General features: G+C 42.7%; 1 protein-coding gene across 4 annotated transcripts in view; it reads left to right on the top strand.

Moving 5' to 3' along the window:
- PRKACA (protein kinase cAMP-activated catalytic subunit alpha) overlaps positions 1 to 24,108 on the top strand; it is a 78,907-nt gene that overhangs the window by 44,178 nt on the left and 10,621 nt on the right. For all 4 annotated transcript variants that reach the window (XM_089532924.1, XM_089532934.1, XM_089532915.1 and 1 more), the window contains exons 2-4: positions 15,770 to 15,831; positions 21,096 to 21,224; positions 21,321 to 21,419. In XM_089532924.1, coding sequence (XP_089389050.1) covers positions 15,770 to 15,831; positions 21,096 to 21,224; positions 21,321 to 21,419 — 290 coding nt within the window. The remainder of the gene's footprint in view (positions 1 to 15,769; positions 15,832 to 21,095; positions 21,225 to 21,320; positions 21,420 to 24,108) is intronic.

Raw genomic sequence — 24,108 nt, 5'->3', positions numbered from 1 at the left:
AATGTAAAGTGCTATTGCTAGTTGAGGAACTTATTGTTAAAGCATATCTGACAGGTGGCCACCTAACCTCTATTTAATAGAATCTGATTGGTTGGCTTTTTCTTTTACCTCTGTTCTCTGAGCTTTCCAGCCATCATTCCTTCAGCTTTGTGTTAGTTTTCAGATCTTTGCACCTTCAAGCAACATTTCCTTCCCATATCCTTGCTACAAATAGCATATTATAGGTGATGTTCTAGCAGGGATCATCTTGTAAGTCTGATCCAGACTTACCTGCTGATACCCCACAAGTAGATGCTTTAGATCCATTTTTGCACATAAGACTGGAAATGTTGGATTTATGCTGAAACATCCTCTGCTTGGGGGGGGGGGTACCTTTACCTCAGTGACTGTGTTTGGCAGTCATGGTTCTCTTCTGCTCTTTGATTGGGAATGAGTTTGGTTCTGACTAGAGGGAACAACCAAGGCCTTGGGTCTCCTAACATTGCATCATACCAATTAAACTTGGATCTCTTATCACATCAGATACCTATTGTGATAATAGAAGTCTCTTATTTATTGATATGCTTGCTTCCCTATCATCCCAAGACCTCTAACTGATGTTAGATGGCTCTTCTTATTCACCAAATGTGTGTGGATGTTCCTTCTGCTTCTGCAGGATCACGTGAGGCCCAGTCAAGCTTGACTATTGTTTTGCCAGCACCTACTGAGAATGCTGTGATTCTGAACACACTCAAGCTTGTTGTAAATTGGCAATTGCCTCTCTCTGTCAAGGTGTATCTGTCATGCCTTATTATCTTCTGGCTTTCACCTGTGGGGGAGGTGCACAAGGACAGCTCTTTCTCTCTCCTGCCAGATTATTTGAGATTGGGAACTGATCCTGTATACATTACCTTAAGTCTGTGTTAGCCTGTTTCATTAGTGGAATAAAGACATGAGGATATCTGCCCTTGGCAAACATATGTCTGAGCTAGCTTTGCTTCTGTTGGGGAATCTGCTCTGTTTTTCAAGAGTGGCTGCCCTCTTCATCTTCGGGGGCTTCCTCTTGTCTGAGCAGTTCCATGTCACCTTTCACATCATATATATCAAAGTGAAAACATAAGAGACAGACAAGTGAGCAATAGAAGAGAGAAGAATGAGGTAGGCACTGATGAGAGACATCCCAAGAGAATGAAAAAATTGCAAGGAGCATGCCTGGGTTCCTTGCCATTTTTATCCTGATGGAGGAAAAACAGTTTCTCTTAGCCCCACTTGAGGTTTGCCTTTCACGTTTTTTGTTACCTTTCCCCCCAATCTGTTGCTGCCGTGGAGAAGAAGAGAGAGGTTCAGCCACAACCTGAAAACAAGCTATTGCCTAATAATCCAGGCTGGTTCCGGCTTGGACAAGCTTTCAGGGAAATATGGGAGGATCTGTGTCAGCCTTTTGTAATAGGCCTGCAAATAAGTTGCCTTCAGTGACTGGCAGCCTCTTTTTCCTGCCCTCCCTCCATCTCCCTTTGCTTTGCCATCATGTGATCCCCTGCCCCACCACCCCTTCCCTGAGGGTGCTGATAGGAGGCATTGTTTCGTAACCAGCTGCCCCACTTAACAGAGCAGTTGTTTTGTGGACTTAGAGGAAGTGTTCCACTGAGGGGAGCCTATTTGCACAGCATCCCTAATAGTTCTCTACCTAATCTCTAAATAGAGGTCATGTTGTCTTGGTATTGAACAGACTTCCAACTTGGCATCCCAGGATTTTGGTATATGAAGGACCTTCAAGACAGATTTTGCTGTGCCTGAAGAAGCAGCTAGTGTTGACAGAGGGGGCTTTTCAAGTGCTATGGTGGATCTCTGCAGTTGGGTGTAACGTGGTCCATACCGATGCATTCCCGGGAAAGGGAGAGGAGGCGAAACAAGCGTGCTCTGGAGCTGCGCTCGGCCCTGTGCTGGCTGGGAACTCTCTTTGGCTTCCAAGACAGGTGGAGTCCCAAACGGGGGCCGTGTTTGTTTTTGACACCAGGGGCAAAGTCCCCCATGAGCCATCAGGTCAGTCCTTCCCTGCCACCCATTCTGACCTCTTAACTGTATGCTTCCAGCTGCAGAAATAACAGAGCCACCAGGTGGACCCCAAGATTTGAGGGCCACTGCATGGATGGTAAGCAACAATGGGGTTTGAGATGGGGGTGAAGGGCTGGTAGGTTCTTTCTTTCCCTCCCACATGCTCCTCTGGTGTTGGATGGATCCACTTCTTGCAAACTGGTATATGCTGAGAAAAAGGCTCAGCTTTATAGGCCACTTATGAATTTTGTGATCCTACCTATGATACATAATCTGTTGTGATATATTCTTTGAACTCCTTACATGTAGCCTCTTCAAAAAATCAACAGCTTTGAGTGTTGTTATATCTAATGACTTAAATAGTTAGTCTTGAAGGGGTCATTCCTGAGGAATTAAATTTCCACTCTATTTTTGAGTTCATTCTCTTCCTCGTTCCCCAGATCTGTGTACCTTGATCACCTCAGAGCTGTTGCTTTATCTTTGAGCATAGCTGTGGCTGCATGTCTTTTATTATCACAGTGTAGTTCTATCTTTGTGGTGTCTTGCTGCAGCTACAGTGCTAATTACTATTTTGAATACTGTTATGAAAGTAGATCCTGGCTATCTATTGATGCATTTAGAAATATGTTTGTTTGGCCTTCAGTGATACCTGTAGGAGGAATGCCTTTTTAAAAATTAAATGTGTTTGTGGATTTTTACTACTATATAGGCTAGGGTGTGTGCCTTCCAGTGATAGAGAGCATATTGGGTCCAGTACAGGACCTAGGAAACTCATACATCTCCCTTTGGAATTTGTAAAAAAATAAATATTAATAAAGAAATAACAACAACAACAACCCTCCATGCCTGTTGGGGAGGCAATTTAATATTTCTCCCCAGTCTCCCCCAGTCTATTGTTTTTAGTTGTTTTTCGGGCTGTGTGGCCATGTTCTAGGAGAATTTGTTTCTGACATTTCGCCAGCATCTGTGGACTTTAAAATGATTCTTTGCCCCCATCCTGCAAGCCCAAACCCACCATACTATCAGCTCCATCTTCCTTGCTACAGCTTTCTTTTTGACCATTCTTTCTTGCAGTCCGCCCTAGAAGTAGTGTGCACACAGAGGACCCAGAGAAGGGTGCAAGACAGCTACTTCAGTCCCAGTCTTTGTAAACTGGCTCCTATGTGCAAATAGCTGGATCTACTCTCATGATAGGTTCACCTTAAGTCGGAAATGATTTGAAGGCACACAAGAACAACAACAACTTATTACAGTGCACCAGGAAATTAGTCATGGTGAGAAGAGAACAGTACCATCACCTAGAAAAACTCCTTTGGGAAAATTCTGAAGCCAATCTTAGGAATGTAATATTAAGTGGGATTACTTGGGGGGGTTGAGTAAACCTTACCTTTGGCATGAATTTTACAGTGTAGCTTCACTCTGATCTTGGCAGTGTGAGAGTTAAATTAAGATATTCCCCCAACACAAGGGACTTCCCTCTTTACAAGGTTTCCAAAACAACAGCAACAAAAAAACCCAACATCATTTCAACTAACAAGCCCCTTGAGGTGAAAATGATGACTCTGGCATGCAACTATTGTGTAATCTCTGAAGAATCCTTAAACATCCTAAGAGGCCTGGTCCAAATCATACCCAAGCCGGCATCACTTCTCTCAAATGCTGCCAATGCTCAACTCTACATTTTCCCACCTCCCCCAGTGATACATTGCCTTGGTATCATTAACACAGGACACTGTAATGTATCTAGAATAGTGAATCAATCAGTAAATGAACTGGAAAGAAACTGGGAGATTTAATGTAGCCAAGTGGAAGAAGTACAGTTGTCCCTCCATATTCGCTAGGGTTAGGGGAACAAGACCCCCGTGAATATGGAAAAACCGCAAATAACAAAAACACTGTTTTTACCTGAGAGAACACCTCTCTAGGAATCTCTAGGTCCTGCAGTGCAACTTTGTGGTCAACGTCCAACATACACTGACCATAGAATGGCACTGGAGTAGCTACAAATGGTCTTTCAGTGCAACTTTTAGTTAAAGTTGACCACAAAGTTGCACTGGAGGACCTAGATAGTCCTAGAGAGAACATATTGATGAAATCCGTGAATAATCAAATCCGCAAATATCAAAGCCACAAATATGGAGGGATGACTGTATACTATTTTTAACACCATTTCTTTACCACCTCTAAAAGATTTTATGACTTAAATACCAAGTCTGCAGTTAAAGTCAAGTCATAAAGTGGCATTTATTTTATTTGGGGTTTGCAATATCTTTAGAGGAGAGGACTTAGTTTACATCACATCTTTCCTTCGGGGAACTTAGGATACTTGGCATAGTTCTTCAAAACAATCTTATTAAGTTAGTTAGATTAGGTAAATTGAGAGAATGATTTGCCCAAGACTATCCAGTGAGCTCCATGCTGAGTAGGGATATGAACCAGGGTCCCTCCTTCGTCCAACACTGTAAGCACTACACCACACTTGCTGTGCTGTTTATCGAGAGCCAAAATAGGAAGGCTAGGATACATGGACTGCAAATCAGCATCACATAACTACATCCAAAAGTTGAGTCCCAGGATCTGTGTGCTGAGCAGGGGCCTCATTTTGGGGGGGGGGGGGTATAGGAAATGTGGACTGCACCAGGTGACACCCTAAGGATGGGTGATACCACTGCACCTTTTGGCAGAAATGGACTGTGGTGTTCATTTGCATCCTTTTAATAAACTGTAGAGATGGTGTGCATCGGGCGAAGCTCAGTGGAAAAAGAAAGGAAAGGCCCCAATTTTTGATTTAAAAAAAATAACTTTAAAATTTAATTTTTATTTTAAAAAATACTTTTATTATTTTAAATTTTTCTTTAAACCATCACCTCTTACCAAATTTTCATTTAAACTGCATAAAACTATGTACATTTAAGTATTTAGGCTGTGTATATGGTATTGTAATTTAAAGGTATGATTTTAATTTTGCCCGTTCTTTATATTACGACTATTGCCATTACATTCAGTAATATACAGGAATAACTATTTGTCAGTAACAGTAATACAAAAAACATCGCTAAGGATTCTGTATGGTGTGGTATGGGAGGAGGGCATTGGAAGACTGAAACCATGAGTTACCACACTAGGTGACACCAATCCTGATGATGCTACTGGTACTGAGCCACAGGAAATGAGAGTACAGTGCCTCCAGATTCAAATATAAGCATTTTTCTCACGAATGGTCACTTCCCCCACCCCTAATATATGGATTACATTGTAGATCAAAAGGTGTAACATCCATGTAGGCATGAGCACTTGGAAAAAGCCTATGAGGAAAGCACAGCCCTTGGCTCACATGTTCCTGCCTCCCCTCAGATATTTTTGAGATCCTGAGGGCTACTCCAGCGTCTTGTGGGTTGTTAATAAATGTTTTGAATTATTTTAACACTAAAACTGTACCCCAGTACTCCAAAGGGATGCAGAGGGCAGGTTGCCATATTTTTCGACCTGCTACTGACTGTTTTATATAAACACCCGAGAGAGGCCTTTATTTAAGCAGAAGACAGGGAGTCTTGGAGATGTCTCATCCACAGGGTTGGTTGAGATCGATTCAAGGGCAGTTAACAGTAACAAAAATGAAGGCAACTTCTGGTTTATTTTCTGGTTAAATAAAGACCTCAGCAGGGCCTAAAATAGACTGAGGAGGCCCAGAAATGTGGTGGTGGGAGGATAACACAAGAATCTGCCTTATAATTCAAGACGGTTGGTCCATCCAACTCATACTGTCTACACAAGACTTTCCCCCAACTCTTTGCCTTCCAAATGTTTGGGATTATAGTTCCCATCACCCCTGACCATTGGCTGTGGTATCTTTGGCGTATGGAAGTTGTAGTTCAAAACATCGGTGAGGGGGCACATACGACATCTGGCTTCTGCTTACTTCCAATGGTCTCCAGTTTTCTAGACAGGGGTCTTCCCCAGTCCTACCCAGGAATGCCATAGATTGAACCCAAGATTCCTTGCTTACAAAGCATATGTTCCTCCACTGCAAGTCTAGTGCTTCCACCACCTCCCCCCGCTCATATGGATAGAGCAAACAATGAATATTTCTTCAGGCCAGAATAACCCCTGAGTCCCACATCTTCCCTTCTGATGTGGAATGTGGCTCACATCCTTGAGTAATCTAGATTTTGTTTTTACTTTATATAGTAGATACCATCTGCCCTGATACACAAATGCTCTGCAACGGGCAATTTTCTAAAGCTTATGCTAGTTTCTTCTCTACCACAAAATCCTATGTTCTGTAAAGTACACTGTAACTTTCACCACTAATACAGATTTCCTTTGTATCTCCTTTACACCAAGTGTGTTATGAAGGCCTATGGCAGTGCAGAGGTAAAGTGGCTGACAGAGTGCCATATGGAGATTGAAATCTCCGCCCCAAAAATTTCTTACAAGAATGAGTTGCAAAGAAATGAAACGTACTCATCAAATAATGCTTCGTGTTTCCCATGTGCATGGAAATCATATACAACTGCAATTACATGTGGATTATTGGTGACCTTTCGGCTTTTGCAGCTTTCTCAGGGTGCCCTTCTGTGCTGAACAAGATGCTCTCTCCCTTGGTGAAAAGCATTTGCTTTGTTCTTCTCAGAGGGGAAGAGAGGTGAGGCAGTATGTCTGATTAAAGCAGACTCTGCATGGCAAATGAGTCTATAAAACTGATGGCAAAAATTCTCAGAGTCAAAAGGTTTGTGCAGAGCTCAGTGTCATGAAAGTCATTGCCTGGTCTGGTTGTTTGACGACTTTTGGTTCATCCACCAGTGATATGGGCTGCCAATTGTGTCTGGGAACAGGGAGAGAAAACAGAGATACCAGAGGCTTTGAAAGATTACTGTAGCTGCATCTCTATTAGTCCCCTATCCTCTGGTGTTTATCTTGGCATAGGTCAGTGTGTTAGGCCCTTGTGCAATTGGACACGGCTGAGCAGTTCCATAAGCTGGATTTGTGAACTCTGACCAACCTGACATTAATAGAAAATGCCTTCATAGGTTGCTTTTTGCAATGGGTGTTTTCAATTCAAATGTTATCATAGAGAACTACTTTTTGTGAAAAGTACTGTAACACCTTTGTCAAAATCAGATACATCCGTCAGTTTCTCCTCTTTCCTGTGTTACTGTACTTCCATTCAGCCAACAGTTTAACAGCATTGGTGCCATTCTTGTTCAATCATGATCTGAACAAATTTGGAGTGTGGCTGTGGTTGAAAATGTTAGTGAGTGGGCAGGAAGGCCTAAATCGGGACTGAGGCAGCTCCTGGATCTTTCTCCTGACTCTGTGGGCTTCTTCAAACACAACTAGCAGAAGAAACTGATTCCAAGTAAGGTACAAGAGCCCTCTAGTGAGCAGACAAAGGAAATTTTCAGGCATATCTCTGGTAGAAATTCATTGAAACCAAAATGTTTCTCTTAGAGGGCCCAGCTCATTTACATGATAGTTAAAATGTATGTATTCTTTTAATTCAAGACAATGGGCTTAAAACAACATTTGAAATATTTGAATAGTTAAACAAATGTGTAACATTCTAGCTTTAAGTCAGTACATTTTTCCTTTCCAGATGGGGACCTACAATTTAAACCCAGCAAACTATATGGGGCCATTTTTTATCCTTTTCATTCTCTTTTTTCTTACTCCTTCTCCTTCTTTATAGCTTGTCTAATTCATTATTTCACCTAATGTACTCTCCATGCCTGACCCACTCAATCTGCTTTTACTATTTGCCTCCTTTGCATTAAAAATAAAATTTAGAAGAAGAAGAAATGCCATGGCCTAGCTTTGGATCCTGACACTCCAATTGAATTTCAATGCTTTAAATGACCAATAAACAGAGTTGGATGATGTTACTAGAAAACCATCTACCGTATTTCAAACCCTCTATACAAATGCCTCCCCATGTAATCCAGACTGTAGTTTTCTTTTCTCTAATTTGTAACTTGTGTAGTTGAGTCCCTATCAATTTGGAAGTGAAATGGGGCCACCAAAAATAATGTAGTCCCTTCTGCATAGATGAGGAATTCCTTAGGTATGCAGAAATTTTGATCTGAAAGAAAAATAGCTGACTGAAATTGCATAAAGCTTCTAGGATGTTTGAAATGTTTGAGGTGTTAAGCAAACTTCCCCAGCCAGATGTTTTGAGCTGCAGTTTCCATGATCCCTTACAATAGGCCATATTAACTGGGCAAGTGGGAGTTGTCCAAAACATCAAGTACGGGGAGACTAGTATAGAGACAGTACTGAAATAACTGCTCCCTGTGTCTGTGGGTAGACATTTTTTGGTTCACTCTGAGCAACAAAGACAAGAACTCCTGTCTTTGCAGGCCTGGCAGTTGGAAGCAGGCTGCTTGCAAGTGCTAGGATGGAATGCTAAAATCTGGATGCTTTCATTGTTTTGTTCTGCAAACAGGAAGTGGCAAAAACAGGTCCAAACCAGGAGTGGGCAACCTTTTGCCCTCCAGATGTTTTGTACTTCAACTTCCATAACTCTTTGCCTTTGGCTAGATTGAATAAGGCTGATGGAAGTTGAAGCTCAAAGCATCCAGAAGGCCAGTGTTTTCTTTTTCCTGGTCAATCATATCTGGAGTTGAATAGGCTGTGTGAATATATGGCTGAAGGCAGTTTAATCATAGAAATTTGATGGTATCATTTGACAGTGGAGAGCAGAGAGGGTGAGAGTTCTCCAGGGGATATTTACCGCAAGCCTTACATATTGTCTTCCTCATGCTCTATACCAGGTTGGACTGCCATTCCTATCAGCCTTAGGCAGAATAATCAGTTGTGAGGGATGATGGGAGCTGGAGTCCAGCATCTGAAGGGTCAGAAATTGCCCACTAATGGTCTATAGTGATAAAGTGTTTGGGTTAAAGACTGGCAGCCAATCCCATCCTGAGCCCTTTAGCATTTCGTAGTGGGCTGGGAGCACGTTTCAGCTAGACTGAAAAGTAAAATGATAAATATAGGCTCCAAACAAAGCTATAAGCTTGCTGTTCCTGAATTCTTTGGAGCTGGGTGTATGCTGCATAATTTTGTTGCAATTTCTCACTTCATCTTTCTGCATAGAATGTCATTGCAGTCCCTGGGAGTAGACACAAAATATAGATCTCTGACTTTTAAAGTTCATCTTTTGTTTGTTTGTTTCGGAGGAAAGGGGAGAGAAGTAAGAGAGACGGGCTGATAGTAAATGAATGATGTCTGGACTTTGCTTATGACCTCTAAATTGCTAGTAGGCTGAACAAAGCACAGAGTATGATCACACATTCCTCTCAGATGGTACAACCAGCAGGTTAAGTGGCATTTTCAAGATGAATCTCTGCCAAAGCAATGGACTTGAATCCCCATGCCAGGAATGGAGGTCTTTAGGGCCTTTTGTGCCCAACCAAGAGTGGCAGGAGGTGAATCTGCCGTTCCACAGCCTTCTTAGTTCAGTTCTATAACTGGGCCTGTAATATGGAGGAGAAATAGCTGGCTACAAGAAGGGCCATTGCTCAGTAGTTGAGTGTATGCTTTCCTGTACAAAGCCATGGCTTCAGTCCTAGGCATCTCCAGTTAAGGCTGGGGAAGAGATTGCTGCCTGAAACTCTGGATAGAAGCTGCCAATCAGTGCTAGCAATGCTGAGCTGGATGGTGTGACCTTGAAAGAATAAAACAGCTTCCTATGTTCAAGTGCTTAGAAGGTATTTGTATGATGTATGTACCGGTATAAAATCTCAATAATGACTTAAAAGAAATGTATTAAAACAAAGCATGAAGCAAAAATTTGCAAAACAGTAAGGCATTGATGGTGAGAATGTAAAAAGCTAGGGGCTTAAGTTAAGCTTGTTGGATTTTTTTAAAATGCAGAGCTAGCTGAACACCTCCACACTGGCATTTTATTGTGTAACATTGTATAGGTTTGAAAACTTGCTTTTAAAAAACATACCACAAAATAGTACTGTATAAGCATTTTTCCCCAAAGAGACTCTTCAGGCTGGATGCTGTGGAAACACTGCGGAATAGCAGACGAGATTCAAAATCAGCAAGTGCATAGTGTTCCACATTAGGACAAAAAAATTCCTAACTGTGCGCATACACTGATGGGATCTAAATGAGCTGTCACTACTGAAAGCGAGGACTCGAGGTCATAGTAGAAAGCACACTGACGTCAGCTCAGTGTGCTACTGTGGTGGTGGTGGGGGGAAGGCTGATTTGATACTGGGAATTACTATGAAAGGGACTGAAAATGAAACAAGTGTATTATTATGTCCCTGGTGTGCCTTCACTTTGAGTGCCATATGCAATTCTAGTGGCTGAATTTTAAAGATGAGATTGTAGAAGAGGAGGAAGTGCAGAAATGGATGGTTGAAATGTTTGGGTGAGAGGAGCTTCCTTTGAAGACAAGCTTGGGGCTCACCTTTACTTAGTTTATAGAATTAGGAAGGGTGTTAAGGCTGATGAGGAGAAGCGAGAACATTTCTCTTTCAAAAATCTGAAACTTGAAGTTATTCAGTAATTTGCTAGGCAGTAGCTGCAGAACGATTGAAAGTAAGTATTATTTTGTGCAGTGCGTGGTCAGTTTAAGAAATTAATTGGCACAAGGAAGTTTAGACAGCCACTAATGCAATCAGAGATTCATCTGTGGAAGACGCATGACTGGGTGAGGAACCTATGGCCCTACAGATGTTTAGAACTCCACAGATGTTGCCCTGGATTTCCTAGAAAGAAGAAGCATACCTGAGCATGACTAGGATTGATGGGAGTTGGTTTTCTTCTAGTAAATCTAAGGCAATGGATGAGGGGTATTACAATTTGTACTCCCAAAAGCCCTGTGAGCTATGTTAGGCTGGGAGTGTGACTTTGCCAAGCACTGACACATTGAGCTTATGGTTGAGGATGGATACAGGTCTACCTGGACCAGTTCACCTCTTCATCTACTCCACCGCATAGATTCTCCTAATTTGAGTTGGGAAACAGAAGGGATAATACATGATCTAGCAAAGTGTACCTTTAAAGGAGGATATGAATACATTATATGAGAAATACACTTTCAGTGTACAAAAGTTCTATGAAGAGGCTCTTGGCCTGTAGAAGATCTCTCTTACGTGGTCACACCAGATAGTGTCATTAGGTAAGACACCTTTGCAATGCTGGAGGAAGATATGGTTGCTAATGGGCCATATTGGCCTCTAGGGCAATTTTATTCTATCCCATCTAAATTTTACCTAAAGGTTTGCCCTACAATTTCACTTGCAAGAGAAAAGAATGCACATGTGTGAGCATATACCAAAAAGTACATATATGACACCTGAGTGCCTCATTTCTTTTTCTTTGTTTTTGTTTTTAGATGTATACATTTATATGTAATGCCATGTCGGACTGTTTTACATTCCAAAACTTGAACATTTCCCCCACATGATGGCATCATCTTTATTATGATGCCACATCAAATGCCTTCATAATGGGGGCTCACTTTGGGGAAGGGAATAACCTTCCAGACTCCCAGCTACAATCTGTAGAACAGAGTAGCTGCCTAGTATGCAGAATTGAATCCATCTTTGGTCTAGACCCCAAGAGAGATGATGGCTAGAGTTCAGTCAGGCACTTGGGTGTGATGCAAGAGTGGCCGCCCGCTTGAAGTGGGAGTCGGATTAGATCACAGCGCTCAGCCTGGCCTAAAGGCTTGGGATGTTCCTTCACCATCTGAAGTACCTCATGGCTTATGTAAGAGGTTAGTTTTCTGGAGATGGAGGGGTGGGGGTAAAATGCTAATCTTTTTGGAGGACCATCCAAACCCACTGTAGCCTTAGGAAGAGAAGAGGAGCTGCCCAATTTCCCTTATGTGGCAGCAGAAAATCTGCATGCAGGCTTGGGAGGAGGCTGCAATCTGTGGGGGAAGGTGTAAGCTGTAAGTAATATGGATAAAGCAGGAGACAAAGAGAAAGTAGGTCAGACAGGCTGAGCTGCAGCTCCACGTCTGCTTGTGTGCATGTCTTGGGGAAATCCAGCATCTCAGTGCTGCAGTGTGAGGGAACTGGGTGGGAGGATTGTTTTGAGAACGTCTCTTCATATGGCATCTGTCTCGAGAGAATGAGGAGGAGGCAGGTGGTGGCTTTGGGACAGTGCCTCTAAAATAACTTGTTTGAAGGGCCTCTCTATTTTTCTGTCTTCCTAATTTCATGCTATATGGAAAGGGACAGAAAAAGCCTTTCTCCTGCTCTCAGAGGCACCAGTTCTACTCCATTCTTAGCTATCTGAGGAGTACTACATGGTTTGGGGCAAGAGGGTGGAGATCTGTGAACCAAAAGGCCCCTGCAGTCAACTTCCCAGTACTGTGCTGTTTCTGGGGCTGGTACTGATTTGTTTAGCATGGCTAAGAAGTGCTGATTTGGCCAGTTCTATTCCTGCTCTCTTTTGGCCCTAATTAATGAATTAACATAGAGATGCTGGGGACTTGAGTAAAACTTGAGTCAATGTGAGAAAAAAATCAGGCTAGTGAAGGGTATAGTCTGGGGGACCACGCAGTCCAGCATTGGATGCCAATCTAGGAATGTATAGTCTAGGACTGTATTGCCTTGCCTAGTTTTGTGCTGTAGTATTTGCCATTGTAGCATCTGTAGGGCTCGCTTATTTAGATTGAGAGCCAGGGCAGAAGAGTTTGGTGTCTGGTCCTTTAAGCTTTGCATATCTAGCCTGGCATGGAGCCTTGCCTTCTAAAGCCCAGCCCTTCAGTATTTCTAGAAACTGCCTCTTTTTCCCCACAACCCCCTAAACTCTTTAGTTCATTTCATGTCCAAACCAAAAACTGTGGTAATCTAAAGACAATATCAGACTTGGATATTAACCAGACTAGCATAGGATTGTATCATCAGTTTTCAAAGAAACCTGTTAAATATATTGAATTAACTGTTTCAATGATAGGTTGCAGTTCTGTCAAAATCTACATAAAGGGTTGGGATACTGTATCCTTCATGACACTATTGGGCATTAGGGCAGAGGTGGGATTCATAGAGTACTGATCTGTCTCTCTGAAGGATCTGACAAATTTCATGGCTTTTACTGCTTATTGTCTCCCTATTTACAAGGTTCCCCAATCCCCATTAATAAAATAGCTGGAGATGTTTAATTTAATTTCAGGTAGGTATGATGAATTGGATTTTTTTAATATGCTGCTGTCTTGAAAATCTCTTCAGGCATTGAATGTTGGCTTGGTTTAACAACTTCTCTGTTCACCTTCTAGAATCATCATTGTAAACATGCTTGGTGCCATTATACTCCTGTAGCTTTAGAAAGCCAGAACATATACTGTATGTAAGTTCCATATCTTGGTGTATGTGTGGGAGGATGTGTCTGCCTGGCTTGTAAGTGCAGAGCAGGCCAAGGACACTAGACAGTTGCCCTTACATGGGCAGAAGACATGCTTCCAAGATTCCTTTGTTTCTAGAGGCTAAGCTGGGTTGGGTGTTGACCTTATATACATCATAGAATCATAGAGTTGGGTGAGACTGCCAGGGTCATCCAGTCCAACCCCCTGCTTGCAGGAATACACAATAAAAGCACTCCTGACAGATGACCATCCAGCCTCTGTTTAAAAATCTCTAAAGAAGGAGACTCCACTACACTGAGGCAGTGTATTCTACTGCTGAAAAGCTCTTACTGTCAGGAAGTGCTTCCTCATGTTGAGATGGAATCTCATTTCCTGTCGTTTGAATCCATTGTTCCATGTGCTAGTCTTTAGAGCAGCAGAAAAGAAGTTTGTTCCTTCTTCAATGTGACACCCTTTCAAATATTTAAACATGGCTATCATGTCACCTCTTAAAGGTGTTTTCTTCAGGCTAAACATACCCAGCTCCCTAAGCCGCTCCTCATAGGGCAAGATTTCTGGACATTTCATCCTTTTAGTCACCCTCCAGCTTGTCAATATTCCTCTTGAATTGTGGTGCCCAGAATTGGACACAGTATTCCAGGTGAGGTTTGACCAAAGGAGAATAGGTTGGCATTATCACTTCCCTCAGTCTAGACACTATGCTCCTATTGATACAGGCTAGAATCACATTGGTTTTTTTAGCTACCACATCACACCGTTGACTCATTTTCAGCTGGTAGTCTACTAAGACTCCAAGATCTCTTTTACATGTACTGTCATCAAGCCAGGTATCATCCATACTATATCTGTACATTTTGCTTTTTCTGCCTAAGTGTAGTACCTTGCATTTCTCACTGTTGAAATTCATTTTGTTACTTTTGGCCCAGCTTGTCAATTGGCTAAGGTCATTTTGAATTCTGATCCTGTTCTCTGTGGTATTGGTAACCTCTCCTAATTTGGTGCTATCTGCAAATTTGATAAACATGCCCTCTATTCTATCATCCAAATCATTTATAAAGATGTTGAATAGCACTGGGTTCAGAATAGAACTCTGTGGCACCCCTTTTGACTTCACTGCTCAACACACTTTGAGGGCAGAAGAAGGATATGGTATACAGTGACCAGCCTGCTGGCCCATACAGCCCACATCCATCCATGCTGCCCAGTCAGTGGATTGGTTTTGCAGTCAGGTTGAATTCAAAACCAATACAAACCAACCTTAGGACCCTTTCTAGAATTGCCCTGGTTGCAGAGGAGTTGCTTTTCCCTGAGCAGAATTCAAAGATATAGCGTGTTAGTCTACAAATCTCTCTACGTACTTTTCTGTGAGCAGCTCACCTGTGTCTGTGAAATGCTTAAAAGAGCCCTTGGCTCTCAGGACATTCTACCCTTTAGAATCACAGGATGCTAGGATGTTGGCTGAGCCCCAGAAGACTCTGACCATGGCCAGATTTTTCCTCTGAACTTCATTCTTGGAAGATGCCCCACCATTGCCAGTTCCAGAAATAAGTTTGGGGTTCTGACATGAGAATCTTTTGTGAGGGAATTGCTGCCAGGGCATATATCCTCCAGTCTTGAAAGCTTAGTCCCTGAATTATGTTTTGTTGCCTTCTAAGAATGGCATCTAGATGAAAAATGTGTTTGTGCCAAGAGAACATGTGCTGTCCCCTGGATTTGGCCCTGCTCTTGATGTCTTCAGTGGGACCTGGCTTCCTAAAGGCCTTGTGAGGAAACCTTGGATGTAAGTAGAACGGAGTGGGGCCTCTGATTTTTCTCCAAAAAATTCAACAGTTGCCCCTTCTCACTGAAGGGATAGAAAGCCCATTGTGGGTTGAAGTTCTCTGTGGTGTTTGAGGATTGTGCACATATTGGGCCCCTGAACAAGTGACATGTTGGTAGGTCCAAAGTCAGATCGTTGTGGATTTCAAGCAGGGTTAAGCAGCTTATTTACTTCTGGGATGAGTTAGGAGCTCCAATTGTCACAGGAACTTCCCAGGTAGATTACTGTTGGGTGCACAGCCACAGATCAACAGTTGCTCCATCCAATTCTCAATTATAATTGCCAAACCTTAAAGAGGGACTTGTGCACCTGTTCTCTGCCCTCCAGGAAACTGACTGCTTGGAAACTGTACTTGCTGTAATGTGTTATCTTCTGGCTTCCTGGTTTGGGAACTAACTCACTACACCATTTGTGACAGTTTTTCCAAGATGCCACAGAAAGTAATGAGGGTTGGCAAGGTTTAAAGGGATGCTTGCTTCCCACACAAGCCTCTCTGACTTTCAAAAAGTTTTCAGTAGCTCAGGTACTCAAGTAGCTTTTCCCCCTCTTAATGCCATTTCCCTACCTCTGCTTCTTTGCAGTGAAGGAGTTTCTTGCCAAAGCCAAAGAAGATTTCCTCAAGAAATGGGAGAACCCATCACAGGTATGGTGGTGCTTGTGTCTTCTTCTTTTTTTTCTCAGCATCATGGTTTGGGGCTTGTTACACATGTTCTCTTTAGGCTGACTTTGAAGGTGACACTGGTGGATGGTGAGAAAACAACTGTGCAGCTTTCTAGGTGTGTTGAACTGCAAATCCTATCAGCCCTAGCCAGCAGAGCTAATAGTGATGAATGCCAAGATTTGCAATTCAGGGACATCTGGAAAGCCTAGCTGTTCCCACCCCTGGTGTCAGATTCTGTACGTTGTGCTTAAATCAATCTGATGGATCCATGGCCTAAGCCAGTACTATTGAAAACAGAGGTCCATGGACTGATGCCAATCTGCAAGCCATTGGCTGCCAGACTAAGATGAGTTTCCAGGAAACAGTGCAGATATGGTACAAATGTGGTACTGATCCCTGGCACATCGGAAAAAGAATTGTTGATCTGCCACATCAGTTAGTCTGAGAAGCACTGGCCTCGGTGCTTGTAACATATTCACCACATATAGGAACCATAGCCTTAAAGCTGTTGCTTTGTCAGGGTATAGTCTTCTGCTTCTGCTTTTCAAAAAACATAAGCAGTATTATTTTCATTAATGCCTGAGAAGAATAGTTTCAAGAATTTCATTTACTGCTGGTAAAACTGAAGACAAAAGGTCTTGATTCAATTTCCCATGCTAAGTTGCCATGCCAAGGAAAATGGGGCTTTGAGAGAGATGTATTATATGGTTATACTAGAGCAGGGGTGGGCAGTTACCTGAGGCCACACACACAACCTAGCCAGAGCTTGGGAAGCCCCCCTCCCATTGCATCCCTTTCCCCTCAAAATTTTTAAAATGCTTTTGACTTAACCCCCCCCCCTCAAAATGCCCCCTGCATCTTCTGTGGGAAGCAATTTGGCCATCCTTTCCCAGATGTGTTGGGTCCAGGAGAGGCATGAAGTCACTTCTGATTTACTTTGGTTATAAAAGGGTGGTTAGAGGAACATGGCAGAATTGCTGCCACACCATCTAGAGAATACAGGTAAGCACTGGAATTGTTTTTTGAAAGCCCACATTTTCTTGAAAAAACCTCCCCACATAGGAGGTGTCCAGGCTTTGCAGAACTCAAAAAGAGCTTGTGTGACTTCATGTGGCCCCATAGCCTTTACTCTCCTATGTAGAAATAATTAGAAAGATAGATTGTAGATAGAGGTGAGTGAAAGAGAGGGAGGTTTGCAGGATTTATAGTGTAAGGACGTTATCGCATGGGGGAAATGGGGTAATTGGAAGGTCAATGCAGTGTGATCCCGGATGCAATCATGCGGATTCACGTTATTGCATGAGAGGTTATCACACGTAATTGAAGTCAATGCTAGGTCAGTTCGAACCCAATCCAGGGTCAATCAAGACATGTGTAAATTCGGTGAAATACAGAATTTACAAATCCTGTTCCACTCCAAAGTTGCATTCAATTCAAATTTGGCAGGTATGGATTTAGGGTTGCTATATCCTGGTTTTACCTGGGATTTTTATGGTTTTGGGGCCTCAGGAATGCCCCCGCCCGGTTTTTAATACATGTCCTGGGCCCGGCCTCCAGCAAAGGCCTGCAGTTGTCCCCCCCCCCCCCGCTGTTTTATGGGAAAGCTCCTCCTCCTCTGGTCTTGGCCCATGCTGGGGACGGAGGAGCTGAAACTCCACCCCTTGAAGCCTCTCCCACTCCTCCCACCAGCTCCCTGTGACTCCGTTCACTTTCCTCCTCAGCTGGGGCAGCAGGGGCTAGTTGGCCTCTACTTTGCTTCTCAGGCAGGCCGGCAAACTCCTGGCTGAGGGTGGGGTGGGGACCAGTCAGATGCCTGGAGCCCCTCTCCGTCGCTCTGAAGGGGGTGCAGGCAGCGAGGAAGGAGAGAGAGAGGCCAGGCTCCTTCCGCTTCCTCTTTCTCCTCAACTCCTCCATGTTCTTCTTTGTCTCCTTCTTCTTCTTCTTGAGGAAGGGAAGGGAAGGGGGGCTGGACTTGCCTCTGAGGAACGATGGGAGCGCGCCTGCCTCCCTCCCTGCTCTTGTGTGTGTATACAACACAACAAGTCCAGCCCCCCTTCCCTTCTCTTCCTCCTCTTCAAGAAGAAGAAGGAGACAAAGAAGAACTTGGAGGAGTTGAGGAGGAGGAAGAGAAAGCAGAGGGAGCCTGGTCTCCCTCCCTCCCTCTCTCTCTCTCTCTCTCACACACACACACACACACACATAAACACACGCACGCACACACACACACACACATATATATATACACACACTCATATACATACAAACACATATATACACACACACATATATACACACAAATATATATATACACACACACACACATATACTCAGACACACACACACACACACATATACGCACACATACACATATATCCTCAGATGCATTTAGTCTATTATTATTATTATTATTATTATTAACTGAAAGAAAGAAGTTGGCAACATGAGCTTTCTTAAAGTCTGCTTCCTCAGATGCATTTAGTCTTAGAGGTGCTCCAAAATCTACATGCCCCTTAATTCTATTATTATTATATTATTATTATTAACTGAAAGAGTCTGCTTCCTCAGATACATTTAGTCTTAGAGGTACAACAAGATCTCAATAATATAAGGATTTATATTAATGTTTTTAAAAAATATATATATTAATGTTTTTGACTTTTAGTTGGTTATGTCCTCCATTTTTCTTAAATGTCCTATATTTTGGGCTAAATTTTATCCTACAATTGTCCTACATTTTGGTCTAAATTTTGTCCTATGTTATGTCCTGGTTTGGTTGTAGAGAATTATGGCAACCCTATATGGAATGCATGTCTCAATCACCCTTGGATTGCCTTCGAATCAGACTACAGTGGAGCCTCCGCATACGTGGTCTTTTTATAGGCGGCTTTGAGCATAGGCGCTCAAAGCCGCCGGCGCGCGCGGGGCAGAAGCAGCGGCACATCCCATTTAATTGAATGGGCGCGGGCACCCGTTGCGCCTCGTGCGCCGCCGTGCACGAGCCCCATTGGAAACAATGGGGCTTGAGCATAGGCGGATTTTTTTATACGCGGAGGGATCCGGAACGGATCCCCCGCGTATAATTAGCTTACTTGCTAATTAGCTTACTTGCTGTTCACCGCTATGATCTTTGGAATAGCGGTATATAAATAAAACAAATTATTATTAATTAATTATTAATAAGGTTCCATTGTACAATTCCCAAGCTCCTTTGCTGGCTGCAATTTCCCCCTCCCTCCCTCTGGGTGTGCGGTGCTTTTCTCTCAGCCTCTCGAAGTACTTCTGGAGCTGTTTTGGGGATGAAGCAGCCCTCCCCACACAGACACACACACACTGCCTCCCTCCCTCCTCCTCTCAGCCCCTTCTGCCTCTTTCCCTTTGCAAAACTCATCCTCTCCAACTGGAGGGAAGGGATTGGCTCCCTCTTTCTCTCTCGTGACCCTGTCACAGCGTTTTCTTGGCAGGTTTATTCAGATGGGGTTTGCCATTGCCATTTTCTGAGGAGGCTGAGAGAGTGTGACTTGCACTAGGTCACCCAGTGGGATTCCATCCCTGCCTTTTAGAGTCATAGTCCAATGCTCAAACCAACTGCAAAGTTGCTTTGGACTGGTTTTGAATTGGTGAATTGGCTAAATAAGTGAATGAACAAATAATGTGAAACAAGGCAAAACTATGGGAACTGGAAGCAAGCCCCGCTGGAAGTGTAAAAAGGTCACAATCCAATTCTGCCCTCACTGCGGATGTGCAGGGATGCTAATTCGAATTCTAGACTATGAAGGGTATGTACACATATGATAATTTCTTTTGCATTTCCACTACTTTGGCTTTGGGATGGGTGCTGTGTTCTTCTGTGGTGTGATAGCCATCCACGTACTTGTGTTCATTTCCGAATTGGCCCTACTTTCTTTTCTTTCGAAATTGAGAGACATTCCTCCCGTGTGATAACATCCTAAGTTGACTTGTTTGAATATGAGAGGCAGAAATTTGGACTAAGTTATATTTTAGTGACCTAGCTCTGAGATAGCTTGGAGCTGTTTTTAACTGTTCTTTAATCGTTTATGGTTTGAGAACTATTTTTAAAGAGGAGTTTTAGTTTGGCTTTAATTGTCCATAGTCATCTAATGCTATAAATCCTTTTAATCATTGTAAATCATCTTGGAGGTCGACTGGATTTTGAGTTAAAAATACTTTAAATACATAATTCTGATCAGATTCACTAGTGTCCAGAATGCTTGTCAAGCTAAGGGGCAAATAGTAAAACTTTGTCCAAATAACTCAACTTAAAGAATCATTTGACACCTGGGAACAAGGAGTCAAAACCCATTAACTCATCATTTCTATTCCTATGAGTTAGCAGGCCATATTCCAGATAACGGTCACTGTTCCTCCTCCCTGCACAATATTTGGTGTGTGCCTAACAACTCCATTAATACATCTAGTACTTTAGCTTCCCAGGAAATCATTCCTACAATTCATCTTCCTGGCAATAGAATGGCTCTGTGAACTGGTTTTGAAATTCGAGTGCTGCTGCTGTTTGTCTTGCTCTTTTTGCTGCCTCTCTGGAATGATACATAAACATACTGCTTCATATAGTTGTGCTTTACAATTAGTGCAATTTGGAGGGATATTACTTTTTTGTACCTTTCTTTGATGTGATACTTGTAGGGTTTCAGTTTCTTGGAGCGTGGTGAGTGTTGGTGGCTGTATGACAAGGATGAGGAAATTGTAATCCTCCAGATGTTAGTCTACTGGATGTGCTGGCTAGGGCTAATGGGAGTCGCAGTCCAGGAACTCCTGGGGGACCACATGCTCACTCACATGTCTCTGCTGTACATAAACAGATAACCACTCTTTGTGGATTAAATTTGTTTCCTTTTTCTTTTGCTGCTCCTGGGAGGGCTGTGTCTTTCCCTTTAAAAACTGTTGTCTTTTGCTCCCTCTGGTGGTAAATTCTTAACTATGTTCCCAGCCCCAAGCATTTTCTTGGTGACAGCTGCAAGCTTCAGGGTGAAGAATTGGCACTTCACAGAAACATTCCTCTTTCGGAACAATTGCTGCTCTAATATGGCAGGAATGGACATAACAGTGCTTGAAGGGGTTATCTTTCAGTGAAATAAGCATATTGAGTCATCATAAATAAATAAAAAAATAAAAAATCATGGCCCTTGAAAGATTCCTTAAATGTTGATGGCTAAAGCCCAGAGTACAGAGCAGAATTCTTCTTATGCTTGCTTTCTCCTTTTTTTCAGAACACATCCAGCCTGGATCATTTCGATCGGCTCAAGACCCTAGGTACAGGCTCTTTTGGGCGAGTGATGCTCGTGAAGCACAAGGATACCGGGAATTACTTTGCCATGAAAATCCTTGACAAGCAGAAAGTAAGTCTTGGTTTACCAGTGGGTACAGGTTGTTGGTGCCAGGGGTTGAGAAGCAAAGCATCCCAGACTCTGGCTGACTTCTTATCTGTCTTGCAGGTTGTTAAGCTGAAGCAGATCGAGCACACCCTCAATGAAAAGCGCATACTACAGGCTGTGACCTTCCCATTCCTTGTCAGGCTAGAGTATTCTTTCAAGGTAAGTGATGCCAAGGATTAAAATCTGTCTCTCTCTGTGTGTCATATTTTTCTCTTTCCCTCTTATCCATTGGACTAAAAATACTTTTGCTCCTATTATACATGTATAGTTGGGCACATGGTGGCTTAGTGATTAAGATGCCAATTCTGATGATTGGAAGATCGGAAGGTTGGCAGTTTGAGGCCTGAATACTGCATGATGGGGTGAGCTCTTGTCACTAGTCCCAGCTTCTGCCAACCTAGCAGTTCATTCGGCGGGAAGATAACAGTGTTCAGTGCAGTCATGCTGGTCACATGACCACCGGAGTTGTCTTCGGACAATGCTGGCTCTGGCTTAGTAACAGAGATGAGCACCGCTCCCTACAGTCGGTTACAACTAGCCATTCATGCCAAGGGACTACCTTTACCTTTTTATACACGTAAACCCAGAGTGTCAGGCAGGAGGCACTGCACAGTTGAACAAAGGGTGGTGCTTTCACATTGCAAGTTCAGTCTATTTGTGGGGTTGAGTGGGGGAGCTTTAGCCACCACACTTTCTGCAAGCTCCCTCCCCCAGCTTGCATTGCCACATTTGTGATTTTGCATAGATTTCCTCATACACACATATGATAGAAAAGATATAGACTAGAACATGTACAGTCCAAGTCTTGTCCATTCTCCTTGCATGATAAGGTACATTATCTTGCAACCAATTACTGGTGAGGATGTCATCACAGCAGTGGGGAGAGAGTGGCAATGAGTTACAGGAAAGTCTCTGCTTCAAACTACCATGAGCAGCCCTTCAGACTGCTGGCCAATCTTTCTGGGTCTGTCAGGGTTCCTAGCCAGTTAAGCAACGCTCATTCCAGGAGTGCACATCTGGCTGCTTGGCTTCTGTTAGGCAAGTGTTCCTGAGATGGGTGGATCACCTCTATCTGTCTTCCTTGCAACAGATCCTTAAACCTTGTCAGGTTTTTTTTTTTGTCCTGCCTCTTTTCCACTTGTGTGACTGCACAGATGTAGACTGGTTCACATTAATATGTGAGCCTTGAGAAGGGTACAAGACTCGTGAGGAGAGAGAAGAACTCTCAATGTGTAAGTGCCAGTCCTGGAAAGAAACTCTTTCTGTTTCACCGGCAGCTTTTCACCAGAAGCATCCATGCCACAGTGAAAAGTGGCATGAAACCATTCCCTGGAAATCATAACTTTTTGAAAGTATACAAATACTTGCTATAAGGAAAACTAAATAAGCCAACATGATGCTGTTATAGTGAGCACACAGGCATGTACTAAGTGTTATAACAGGACTTGGTCCTAATGGGTGTGATCATTAGCTGTGCTCTGGATCAGGGTTTCTAAAGCCTTTAGTTAACCTTACCTGCATGGAAAGTTTATTTTAAAATGACCTAACCTACATTAGGAAGGGAATAGCTATTTTTTTTTAAATTGTACAAAAGTACATGTTTCTAGACATCATAGATCTAATCCTGAGACCATCAACACTGTTTGTTTCAGGCCTTGCTCAGAAGAAATCTGTACATGTATCCCATGTGTGTCTAACTGCTTTGCCATTCATCATTTCATGAAATAAAATTTCAAAAGATTGTAAATTCTCCATCAGATTAAACTTTGAACAAATAAATCCATGCTATCTTGCATAGTTTGTTTCAGTTATTAGACCCTGAGGATGGGAACTGCATCTTAATCATAAGCATACAGTTACCCATCAATAAGTCTTATAAATGATAATGGGACTTACTTTCAGACACATATGCTTTGGTTTTTAGCACCAATATTACTGTATATACTCGATTATAAGTCAACCTCATGTATGGGTTGAGGGCAGGTTTTGGGGCCAAAATTATGGATTTTGCCATGACCCGTGTGTGGATAAGTCGAGGGTAAAATTTGGAGGCTCCTTCAGTATGTGTATGTGTGTCTGTGGCAAGAGGCTTTTTAATTGAGGCTTGTTTCAGCTTTCATTTCATTCTTCACTCCCTAAACACCTGCAGCGCCATCCGGATAGGAACTCTGTTAGTTTAAAAGCAATTAATCACCCAAGACTTTCTGCTTGGATCAAAAGAAAAAGAAACTCCTCTCTTGACTGTATGGGGAAATCTGAAAGAGCTGCTATCACATTACCATACTGACCCATAAATAAGTCGACCTGGGATTTAGAGGTCAATTTTTGGGCATAAATTTCTTGATTTCTATCTGGTAGTTGCCTGACTACATGGATTATTCATCCCATTCTTAGTGAGAAGCAATGTATGGGATTGCTGCTAGACGTCTGCATTCCGTTTTAGTAATGTTTGAAGTGGCTTTCTTAGGTACCTTTTTAAGGCTCCCAAGAGTCTTGTCATGGTAGGAAGAGATAGTACCAAAAAGAACAATCTTCTGTCAAGCAAACATCCTTTGCATATATATTTTTCAGATCAGTACAGACAAGAAAACAAAATATTTATGTATGTACACTTTGAAATTTATTGAACATGGAGTTATTGATTGGGAAAGGGCAGTAGTGTAGGATCTGTGGGCAAGGGAAAAAATAAAAAGGACTGGTTTGCTCCCCATGGCCACCAGCCTATTTCTCTCCAGACTCGTGAAGCCCTTAAAACACAGGAACCTCCTGTGTAGACACCTCTGGTGTCCACTGTTGGAAAGGTATGACACTTGCTTTAAATTTTAAATGAAAGTTTGCAGAGTATTTT

Source organism: Sceloporus occidentalis, unplaced genomic scaffold (assembly GCF_023333645.1).
Source record: "Sceloporus occidentalis isolate IW3139 unplaced genomic scaffold, rSceOcc1.0.p SCAF_1, whole genome shotgun sequence".
In the NCBI taxonomy this organism is placed as follows: Eukaryota; Metazoa; Chordata; class Lepidosauria; order Squamata; family Phrynosomatidae; genus Sceloporus; species Sceloporus occidentalis.
The sequence above is the reverse complement of the archived record's forward strand: the minus strand, read 5'-3'. Positions and strand labels throughout refer to the sequence as shown.